At 41.6% G+C, this 11,489-nt stretch overlaps 1 protein-coding gene across 1 annotated transcript; it reads right to left on the bottom strand.

The window, feature by feature from the left end:
• Nucleotides 1-3,001: 3,001 nt before the first annotated feature.
• Nucleotides 3,002-10,342, bottom strand: LOC117389407 (heat shock 70 kDa protein 12A-like). The gene is made up of 4 exons (XM_033987080.2): nucleotides 10,046-10,342; nucleotides 6,190-6,414; nucleotides 5,914-6,076; nucleotides 3,002-4,125 (listed from the first exon to the last, which is right to left on the bottom strand). The coding sequence occupies exons 1-4, from the start codon at nucleotides 10,319-10,321 to the stop codon at nucleotides 3,053-3,055; spliced, it is 1,737 nt and encodes a 578-aa protein (XP_033842971.1). The 5' UTR covers nucleotides 10,322-10,342; the 3' UTR covers nucleotides 3,002-3,052.
• Between the last annotated feature and the right edge of the window lie 1,147 nt (nucleotides 10,343-11,489).

Raw genomic sequence — 11,489 nt, 5'->3', positions numbered from 1 at the left:
AGGCTGGATAGTGTGTTTATGTTTTACTTATGTTTTATTTACTTGTTTAGTTTTGACTTATTTTATTATTTATTGATTATTTTATTATTTATTTATTTTATTATTTATTGACTTATTTATTAGTTTTGACTTATTTTATTATTTTTAATCATTTTAGATTTGCCAGTGTTTCCTCTGAGGAGCCCTCTGCACCGGGAGCTGTGGTTGGCTGTGGCTGCTGGGCCCTGGCTCGTGGGCCCTGGAGGTTTGGTCTTGACCTCATCTCTTCTCGGGGCCCTGGGCTGGTGTCCTGTGGCTGTGGGTGACCCTGCTCCTGGTGCAGATGGTTCCTCTGGTGGCGCTCTCTCATCTGGTTCATCTTTATCCAGCCTGTTCCACTTAAACATATTTTAAATGAAACCGAGGTATTTTAACATGTGTTGAGGTGGGGGGTGGGAGTGTGTGTTGGGGTGGGGGGTTGTTTGGTTATGTTTATTGATGTGTTGGGGTTGGGTTGTTTGGCTGTGGGGTGGCTGGGTGGGTTTGGTGGGTGGGACTGATTTTAATGCTTTGTAAAGCACTTTGCGTTACTTTTTTTGTATGAAAAAGTGCTCTATAAATAAAGTTTGATTTGATTTGATTTGATTGTGACATCAAGTGTATGTAATACACACAGTACAAAAACACTTTTTAGACACACAACTTTGGTATGGACCTGTGGTAGTTTATAGTTTAGTCCAGGCTTTGCCAATGTGCCCACTGTCTTATGAAGTTATAAAGTCCATTGTGACTGACACTGTGGACTTGGACTCAAGGTCAGTGGCCTTTGCTTTTATTTCAGTGGAGCCAAAAAAGACTTCCAGTTTTACTTCACGATCCCTTCCTTTTGCAGTGTCGGGCATATCTACGACACACTCTGCAACTGGACCCTCCACCCCCCAGTCGTCCACATACATGGCAGTTTCTCTTTCTGTTTGATAAAATAGCAACTCCATCTTCTTCTGATTACTTTCAATGGGAAAAAATGTGTACTCACATGTGCTGTTCCATTCCACATCTTCATTTATCCTGACCAGTTTGGAGAAAACATCGTCACACAAAATCTCACCCTCTTTATATGTGTACTTCTTTTCTGGCTTATGTAACGATGGATCAAATCTTTCATACATACGAATCCCATAAGTGAACGCACTCTTTCGGGTCCTGATGACTGACTGGTCTCGTCCAAACATCACAGCTCCCTTCAGGATGGCCTCCTGTGGGTTTTTAGGACACAGCACTTTGGCCTGATCACTGAACTCTCTACAAACGTGTCTGCACAGAATATGGCTCGATGATAACCCTCCCACTAACAGAATGTATTTAATGTCAGAATGTTTGTTGAGGATCTCAGACAGACTGTCAGTGACATGGACCAGAGTCTCACGGAAGAAAGACTCCATTTTCTTCTCAGAGATTTCCAGTTTGGCGCTGTAAGACTTGGCTGTTTAACCCAGTGGAAGGTCATGCCATCCATTGGTTTAAACAAAAATTCATTTCTAGTTTTCTTTTTTTTGATGAGTGGCTGGACCACAACATATTTCAGGGCAGTGGGAAAACAACCAGACATCAGAGACATCTTCACAACATTAGCAATATAAGGTTCAATGTTGTGAAAAAACAAGTCTGTTGAAAAACATCCTTGAACAGATAACTTTTTCAACAGCTAAAGCTTTCCTTTTGTCCTCTAGATGTTATTACAATTGTTTTCAAGCCCAAGACAGACAGCTGGAGCTACAAATTATCCCTAAAGAATGATAAGTGTTCACAAAGTGTAGATGAGGGCAACAACATTCATGTTATATGGATTTACAAGAGACCTCAAAGTACAAAAAAAACTATGAGGTTTGTGGCACCAGGTTAGACATAAAAGTACACTTGGCAGTTTAAGCTACCCTCTGATATTTCACAAGGCTGTCTCTGGATATTTGCAGGGAAACCTGTAGACGGCCTTTGTTCCATTTCCTCTCAGCGCGCCTACATGTACGCCTGATCTCAAAATTGTTCTCATTAAGCCAAGGCTGTGCTATGGGCTTTGTGCGTTTTAGTCTTAATGGAGATGTTTAATCCGAAAATTCTGTGCAAGTGTCATTAAAACAAGAGAGCAGACCATCCTGCATGTTCTGCCAATCATCTCCATTCATAGTTCAGAGGTACTGAACCAGAAAACAAAGAGGCAGACATAGACTTCATGCGCACTCAGCGTGTTGGACTAACCACAGCTTGAGTGACAGTTAGAGAGAACAACATGACCAAGTGATCGGAAAAGTGCGTTTCACAAATCTCCATCAGACTTACATCAAGACTGAAGGACAACACCAAGTCCAAGGTGTGTCCTTTGTGAGTGTTGAGCCCAACATCGACTGGGTTAAGTTAAATGACTCAATCAAGTTTAAAAATTCATTCACGACAGGTCTGGATTCACAACAGACATGGATATTAAAATCTCCATCAATTAAAAGCTGGTCATGGTGTAGTAATAGGTCTGTCAGAAGATCTGTAAAGTTCTGATTAAAATCTTTATCATTATATGATATTATTATTCTCTGTTTAATTTTGCACTATTAAGCAGAAGGAAGTTTGTGACTGTTAACTGTGCATTGCCAGTTATAGGTTACTATAACTCAGCTATATAATTTAATTGGGGTCTTTTATCTTATCACATTGTATGAAGCAGTTCTTCTAAAATGAAAGTTGTCTTACAGCAGCTGTTCTGGGGAAGAGGTTTTGAAAGGCGTCACACAGAGTTTAAGAAGTTATTTATTTACCTTAGTTGAAACAAAAGTTTTAAATATTACAAATTCTAATTTGCAGTGATCACATGAAGACACAAATCAAAATTTGCATATGTCCATACAAACAATTATTTTGAAGGCTTGACTAAAATAATATCCATCTAATCTACAGGATTTCATGTTAATATTGTGATATTAACTGTATGTAATATAACACTGTACAAAAACATTTTTTTGATTTTTGGGATTGTGGTAGTCATTTATAGTTTAGTCCAGGCTTTGCCAATATGCCCACTGTCTTATGAAGCTATAAAGTCCACTATGACTGACACTGTGGACTTGGACTCAAGGTCAGTGGCCTTTGCTTTTATTTCAGTGGAGCCAAAAAAGACTTCTAGTTTTACTTCACGATTCGTTCCTTTTGCAGTGTCGGGCATATCTACGACACACTCTGCAACTGGACCCTCCACCCCCCAGTCGTCCACATACATGACAGTTTCTCTTTCTGTTCGATAAAATGAAAACCCCATGTTCTGCTGATCACTTTCGCTGGGAAAAAATGTGAACTCTCTTGTACTGTTCCATTCCACATCTTCATTTATCCCGACCAGTTTGGAGAAAATATCACGACACCAAATCACTCCCTCCTTGTTGATGTACTGTTTTTCTGACTTATGTAAAGATGGATCAAATGTTTTATACATACTAACCCCATAAGTGAACGCACTCTTTCGGGTCCTGATGACTGACGGGTCTCGTCCAAACATCACTGCTCCCTTCAGGATGGCCTCCTGTGGGTTTTTAGGACACAGCACTTTGGCCTGATCACTGAACTCTCTACGAACGTGTCTGCGCAGAATATGGCTCGATGATAACCCTCCCACTAACAGAATGTATTTAATGTCAGAATGTTTGTTGAGGATCTCAGACAGACTGTCAGTGACATGGACCAGAGTCTCATGGAAGAAAGACTCCATTTTCTTCTCAGAGATTTTTATTTTGGCGCTGTAAGACTCTGCATTTGGCTGTTTAACCCAGAGGAAGGTCATGCCATCCATTGGTTCAAACAAAACTTCATCTCTGGCTTTCTTTTGTCTGACCAAACATTTGAACTTTTCATAGAAGTCTAACTGCTGCACCTTAGCGTGATCAGCCTGTCTGAAACATATCAAATCTTCCATAAAGGCCTGAGCCTCACTGGGAAAGTCTCTCTCATATTCCTCCCACAGACCATCACAGAAGAACTCTCTCATACACTGAACAAACTTTCTGTCCACTCTTCGTCCTCCTTTGTCATTTCCTGAGGCTTTGTGCAGCTCTTTAAGTTGTCCTCCTTCAAGAACGTCGTGAACCGTTATGTCGATGGTTCCTCCTGAAATAAAAGACAAACGTCCACAGACATGAACACAGATCTGTCCAAGGCAATGAAACACACAACACACACAAACTGTTGTCTTTCAGCAACAGTGCTAATTAGCATTTTTTTCTGTGAAAAACAGAAAAGATGTGAAAATATAAAACAGAATCAACAGTTTGAGGTACCAATAGAGATTGTCCAAGATCAAGTTTCATAAGATTCCTAACATTACCAACAGCAGTGCACTCATAAAGATCAGTGTTGGGGATAACGTCGTTACTTTTACCAGTAACAGATCAGACTGAGCTCTCTCGTGTCACTCAGAGAAGCTGCAAAGTTTTTTTTCTTTTGTTTTGGGAAGTAAACAAGACTGAGATGAGGGTAACAGTCATTAGCTAAAACAGCAACTGACTGTAAAGGTGACCAATGAGACACAGCACTAGTTGATTGTAAAGGCTTTTTCCTTGCATTTTATTGGTTTGGCACAAAGTCAAATACTGTCATGAGCATGTATTTGTGCTCCTTGTGTTGTTTCCCTGTGTGCTTCTCCCCCTCCCTCACCTGCCTGAACCTGGAGCTGGGCGGAGTTCCTGGCTCCTCCCACGCGCACCTGCATTCCATCAGCGCAATCATCGCCACCTGCCGTGGATAAGAGGAGCCAGCACCAGACACTCGGTGCCAGATCGTCCACATGTCAAATGTGACTATTCATGCTCTGTTTTGTTGTCGCTTGTTACTTTTTTGATGCTGATTGGAGTTTGAGCTGCTCTCAGGTTCCTGCTTTCTGGACCACCCCAGCTCCTTTGCTTCTGGCTCTATTTCTGACCCCGTGTTCCTGCTCCGGTATTGTCTGCGTTATCTCCACCACCTTGTCTCGTCCTGGATTCCGGCTTGCACCTCGCTTCCTGCTCTGGTTCGCTCCCTGCCTCCGTTGCCCTCGGCTCCGTCCCTGTTCCTGTCTCCTGCTCTGGTACTGGTTGTTCCCTGTTCCTGTCCCTGCTCTCCGCGACGCATTCCCGGACTCTGGCTCGCACCCTGCTCCTCACTCCTTGTCGGTTTAACGAAATCTTGTCTGTTATTTCACAAAGTGTAAATAAACACTGCAAATCTGCTCTGAGTTCTGTACCTCTTTGGTCCACCCTACACCAGCATTACGACAAATACTAACTGTTTTCAACACGAATGAGGAAATATGCAGATTTTTGCGGCTTTTATGGACAAACATCATTATTTAGTGACTCTTTGTGACAGGAGCACAAACAGACGACTACAGCTGGAGTGACACGTGCGTCTGGAGTTTACAGATCACTAAAAAGACTTGAGCGATGCCATAGTGGACACTTCTGCTAAAGCTACTCACCTTAAGTGCAGCTGATCTAACATCTGTTTCAGCGCTGCCATGTGGCTCATGTTTGTAATGTTCTGATATCTGTTTGGCCACAGTCTGCTGTGTAAAGGGGACAGTAGTTTGCTCTGTTGTTATGACTTTACAGCTGTGAGTCTGTGTTGAGGATTTTGATCTTTATGGATGAGAATATCTTCTAACGCTGACTCTGAGAGCGTTTGGTGATTTGCAGGACAAATAAGGCTGAATATAACCCGTTTTTACTTAGAAATAACAGCCGCGGGTGTATTTTTGAGGATTTCCTTTTAGTAATTAAATAGTAGCTTTATCTGGTAATTAGTTACTGTCATCACATCTTAACATTGTTACAAACACAATTACTTTGCAGTGACGTAATTGGTAACTATAACTATTAATGTTATGAAGGATCTTGGTCAACACTGATTATGGTCACTCACCTCCACAGTCAACAACAATGTACTGAGTTCCAGGACTGATTTTATCAGGAGCTTCGGCCATTATGAAATCTTCAGAGCAGAGCTGTTTACACCGAATCGAAGCCGCCTCTGGCTCCAGAGCGATCACCAGTTTGTCTTCAGTGGCTGCAGTCACTAATCCAGCCTGGAAATATGAACCAAAATATCCATCACTGAAAAGACTCTATGGACTGATTTTTGGTACATGAAGTTTTGGCCTGAGGTTTACATCTAAAAGTTTCGATGTTGAGTACTGACCTGAACTGCAGCTTCTCTCATGAACTGTCGCGCTGGATTGTCCCATATGGCCGGCACAGTCAGGACCCAGGTGAAGTTTAAAAGACCCTTGGCCATGTTCTGTGTTTCTTTGTCGAGAGCTTCCAGAGCATCGTCCTTCAGGAACCTCAGAGCTGCAGAGAACACCTGCAGAGCATCCATCGGCTTCTTGTTCACATCTGTGATCCTCATATTCTTTGTGATTTTCTGTGGAGGAAGTGAAGAGACATTTTACATTTGTAGCATACAACAAAGTTTAAATCTGTCAACTGGACAAATCGTTGTAGGAGTGAAGACATTTTGCTGTTCATCCAAGCCACTTCTTCAGTTCTGGTCAGATTGCTGGTAGCCGCTGCCTTAAATTTATTTGAGGGGAGGGGCTAACCTTAATACCACATATTTCCAGTTTAGAGGAAACTTTTACAGGCGAATCTATGGCTGTGCCATGGGCTCACCTGTCTTTCCTATCATGGCTAACTTTTACATGGAACAATTTGAACAAGAGGCTTTGGTCTCATTTCCAGGCTCCACCCACACATTGGTTTCGATATGTGGATGACAACTGGACCAAAATCAAAATTCAGGATATGGAGCCCTTTGCTGCACATATTAATGCTGTGGATCCAAACATCAAGTTCACATGGGAAGAAGCCAAGGAGAACAAACTGGCCTTTTTAGATTGTGCAGTAACAATAGGAGAGGACAGGTGACTCCAGGTAGAAGTTTACAGGAAGCCCACACACTGTGACCAATACCTGCTGTTTGATTCACATCATCCACTGCAGCACAAACTCAGAGTGATCTGTGCTCTACAACACAGAGCTCATGCCACAAACACAGAGGGAAAAGTAAAGGAGGAGCAACATGTGGAGAAAGCCCTCTCTGCTTGTGGATATCCAGAATGGGCCTTCAATAGATCTAAGATCTAAAAAACTGGACAACAGGGAATCTGAACCTAGAAGGAGAGGTGTTACCATCCCTTACACTGCGGGTGTGTCTGAAAAGCTTCAGACAGTATGAGATTCCTGTCTTTTTCAAACCCACAAACACTTTAAGGCAAAAGTTGGTTCACCCTAAGGACAAAACCCCGAGCCATAAACAAAGTAATGTAGTCTACTCCATTCAGTGTAGTGAAGAGTGCAGTGAGTGTTACATTGGAGAAACTAAACAGCTGGTCCATAAGAGGATGTACCAACACCGGTGGGAGAGTTCCTCTGGACCCCAGTCCACCATGCATCTCCATCTCAAAGCCACTAACCACTCCTTTGAAGATAGTGAAGTTCAGATCTTAGCCAGAGAAAAGAAATAGTTTGAGAGAGGAGTTAAAGAAGCTATTTTTGTTAGGAAAGAGAATCCTTCCTTCTAGTGTTTTGAATGTTCTGGACACCATTGCCCCGATGAAGGTTAAAATGGTTAAAGATAAGCAGAAAGCTCCATGGAGGAATGATGACTCGGTCAGGGCACAGAAAAGGGAGGAGGGCCGAGCGGGAATGGAGCAAGTCAAAGCTCCAGGTTCATTATGAGATTTACAGAGAAAAGATGCACATGTACAACCACAGTTTATGTAGAACAAGGCAAAGGTATTTTTCTGACATTATTGGAAGTTGTAGTAAAAACTCTCGTGTCCTGTTTGCAATGGTAAACAGATTAACAAACCCCCCAGCTCCACTGGCGTTAGAACTAATTTCCACATCTAAGTGCAATGAGTTTGCAGTATTCTTTAATGACAAGGTTCAGGGTATTAAAAATGCCATAAATTCCACAACACAAATAACAACCCTGCACCCACCTAGACACTTAGAGCTGACTCACTTTGCATCTGTAACTGATAAAACTGTCCAAGAGATTGTCACCAGTCTGAGTTCATCTACATGCTGCGTCGTGTGTTACCCACTAAATTTTTAAAGTCTGTGCTCAACAGTTTGCTGTCACCACTCACTCACATAGTTAATATGTCACTTCAATCTGGAACATTCCCAAGTGCTTTGAAAACTGCGGTTATCAAGTCTCTCCTAAAGAAGAACAGTCTTGATGCCACAATATTGAACAATTATCGACCGATCTCAAATCTGCCATTTTTAGGCAAAGTCCTTGAAAAAGTTGTTTACCAACAGCTTATTAACTTCCTCGAAATTAACAACTCCTTTGATGTTTTCCAATCAGGTTTTAGACCCCACCACAGCACTGAGACTGCTCTTATCAAGGTGACAAATGACATCCGCCTGAACACTGATGCAAAGTCTCAATCTTGATCCTGTTAGATCTGAGTTCTGCCTTTGACACTGTGGATCATGGGATCCTCTTACAGAGACTAGGGGACTGGGTGGGCATCTCTGGTACGGCACTAAACTGGTTCAAGTCCTATTTAGAAAACGGAGTACTTTGTTGAAATTGGAAAATGTATATCAGATAAAATGTCCCTGACCTGTGGGGTGCCCCAGGGGTCAATCCTGGGACCCCTGCTGTTCAATCTCTACATGCTGCCGTTAGGCCAGTTAATACGCAGCAATAATGTGTCTTACCACAACTATGCAGATGACACTCAGATCTATGTGAATATGGACCAGTGGATTCACTCTGCCACTGCATCCAACAGATCAGTGTGTGGATGCAAAACAACTTTCTTCTGCTAAACTCAGACAAGACTGAAGTTATCATCTTTGGCCCACAGAAACATAGAGAAAGTGTCAGCAGTCACCTCCACTCTCTTTCTAAAACCTTCAAATCAGGCTAGAAAACTAGGGGTAACAATGGACTCAGACTTGAACTTTAACAGCCACATCAAAACTGCAAAAATCAAAGGTAAACTGTCAAAACCAGACTTAGAGAGACTTATCCATGCATTTGTCTCCAGTAGGTTAGACTACTGTAACGTCCTGCTCACTGGCCTCTCCAAACGAGCCTTAACACAGCTGCAGTACATCCAGAACGCTGCTGCTCGGGTCCTGACTAGAACCAGGAAGTATGAGCACATAAGTCCTGTGCTCAGGTCTCTGGCTCCTGTAGCTCAAAGAATAGACTTTAAAGCAGCTCTGCTTGTGTATAAATCTCTCCATGGCCTAGGTCCAAAGTTCATCTCCAACATGTTAGTGCCACATGAACCATCTCACACTCTGAGGACTTCAGGGATCGGCCTCCTGCTGGTGCCCAGAGTCAGGACTAAACATGGGGAATCAGCGTTTATGTTTTATGCAGCTAAAACTTGGAACAGTCTTCCTGAAGATGTGAGACAGGCCTCTACTTTGACAATGTTTAAATCCAGACTCAAAACGGTTCTGTTTAGCTGTGCATATGACTGACAGATTTTTATTCTGCACTCTTCTCTTTTAATGTTAATTTTATGATGATTATTTGTGATTATTTATGTTTTGATTTGTGTGATTTTAATGTCTTTCTTATTCTGTAAAGCACTTTGAATTACCTTGTGTACGAATTGTGCTATACAAATAAACTTGCCTTTCCTTCCTTAAAGAGGAATGGAGGCCTGGGACATAACCTCTCCCCCATCTACAACTCCATCCTCAGACCCAGAACAATGAGAACAATAGCAGGGTTGTTAAGGGCTGAATAGGGTAGTCGCAGATGAAACTGTAAACAAAAGCTGTTTACAGTTTCAGTGTAGTTAGCCCCTCCCCTCAGATTTAAGGCAGTGGCCACCAGCATCTGACCAGAACTGAAGAAGCGGCTTGGATGAGCAACAAAACTACTACAACGATTTGTCTAGTTGACAGATGTAAACTTTGTCATTTGCTATGGATCAGACCTGGATGACTAAGGGTTTACACAAACATTTTACATTTGTCCTAGACGGTCCATTACAGAGAGAAGTGTTTCTTACCTGTTTGTATAGCTCCATCTTAAAGTCTTTAAAGTAGTAGTAGTCGCTTGTGTTTCTACACATTTCATAATATTTGTCTCTAGCCCTGTATCCAAAATCCACAAACTCTTTGTTTTCATCGAACAGGATGCACGTGGGGGTTTTGGAAGTGTCTGCGCCCGACTTTCGCTCCCATCGTTTGACACGCTCGACTTGTTGATTATTTAGAGTTAGACTGTAGGCATAGCCGCTGTACGCAGTGCCAAAGTCAATCGCAATGATACAGCTCCTGCTCATTTCTACAGAGAGAAGAACCGGTCTGACACTGATACAGGTGAAGTGAGAGGCTCTGCTGAGGCCACTTATACGACTGTGTAAAGTCCGCCTCAAGGGAGTGGCTTGTGTTTATTTTAACTTAAGATTTATAATATATAATATATTTATAATGTTAGTGTTTATTTGTGTTTGAAATCCCCCTGTCCAGCAAAACCAGTTAATGTAAACCAGGCATAAAAACAAATGGGTTTATCTTGAATGAATCTAATTGAAAAGTCCTATTTGCGTTTCTTGTGTTGTCATTAAGATTTTATTTTGGGTATTTAGTTTTAAACTATATAATATGGAGATGATTGTTTTGTATTTGTTCACTGCAAACCACAATATTGATCTGAAAAGGCTAAATAATAGAAACAGGTCCAGTGACTTCCTCTTCTAAACCGACAGACCCCACCTCCTCATAGACACATTTCACTGTTACAAGCAGCAGAAAAATGTGACATGTTTGAATCCTACATGTATGACCTGAAGTCTGAGTTTTTTGAATAATCTCAAGTAAATAGATGAAATTGTGTTGAGATAACGGATAAGTGAAAACTGTCATTTTCTGAACAAAAATCTAAAAACACATAAGTTGGTTTTACAGAATATCCCTTTAAAGAAAAACAAAACATATGTTGCATGACCAAGACTAACAATTTGGAATTCTTGAATTGTGTCCAACAAACAAGCTAAACCAAAAGCACGTTAATAGCTGATGAGAAGGAAGTTGGCACCATGTAAAAGAAAAAAATATTTTGTGTGGGTGTGAATGTAAACACCACACTACAGAAGCCTTGAGTGTCAAGTTAAAAATTGTGTGTACCATTTTCAAAATATATATATTTTTACCTTTCCAAGTGTGGAGTGAATGATGAAGTAGAACCTTTACTTTTTCACTTTAAATACTTTAATAATAAATATCCAACAATGCCATCCTAGGAATTTAATCTGGAGAATATACATTTTCTTTAGGCTGGTTTAGCCATCCATCCATTTTCTTCAGCTTATCCGGGGGCGGGTCGTTGGGGCAGCCGTCTTAGCAGGGACTCTTAGACTTCCCGCACCACAGACATGTCCTCCAGCTCCTTTGGTGGGACCCCAAGGAGTTCCCAGGCCAGCCAAAGACAAACTTGCATTGCTCCCAATC

The sequence above is a fragment of the Periophthalmus magnuspinnatus genome, chromosome 21, assembly GCF_009829125.3.
Source record: "Periophthalmus magnuspinnatus isolate fPerMag1 chromosome 21, fPerMag1.2.pri, whole genome shotgun sequence".
Lineage (NCBI taxonomy): Eukaryota > Metazoa > Chordata > Actinopteri > Gobiiformes > Gobiidae > Periophthalmus > Periophthalmus magnuspinnatus.
Note: the sequence above shows the minus strand (reverse complement) of the source record. Positions and strands in the feature narration are given on the sequence as shown.

What these genes read in the sequence shown, in the direction of transcription:
- LOC117389407 (XM_033987080.2), bottom strand. Translation starts at nt 10,321, where the DNA reads ATGAGCAGGAGCTGTATCATTGCGATTGACTTTGGCACTGCGTACAGC. An exon ending in TGAGAGAAGCTGCAGTTCAG is followed by an intron (nt 6,077 to 6,189) that starts GTCAGTACTCAA and finishes TCATATTTCCAG; the next exon opens with GCTGGATTAGTGACTGCAGC. An exon ending in CATTGTTGTTGACTGTGGAG is followed by an intron (nt 4,126 to 5,913) that starts GTGAGTGACCAT and finishes CTTTTATTTCAG; the next exon opens with GAGGAACCATCGACATAACG.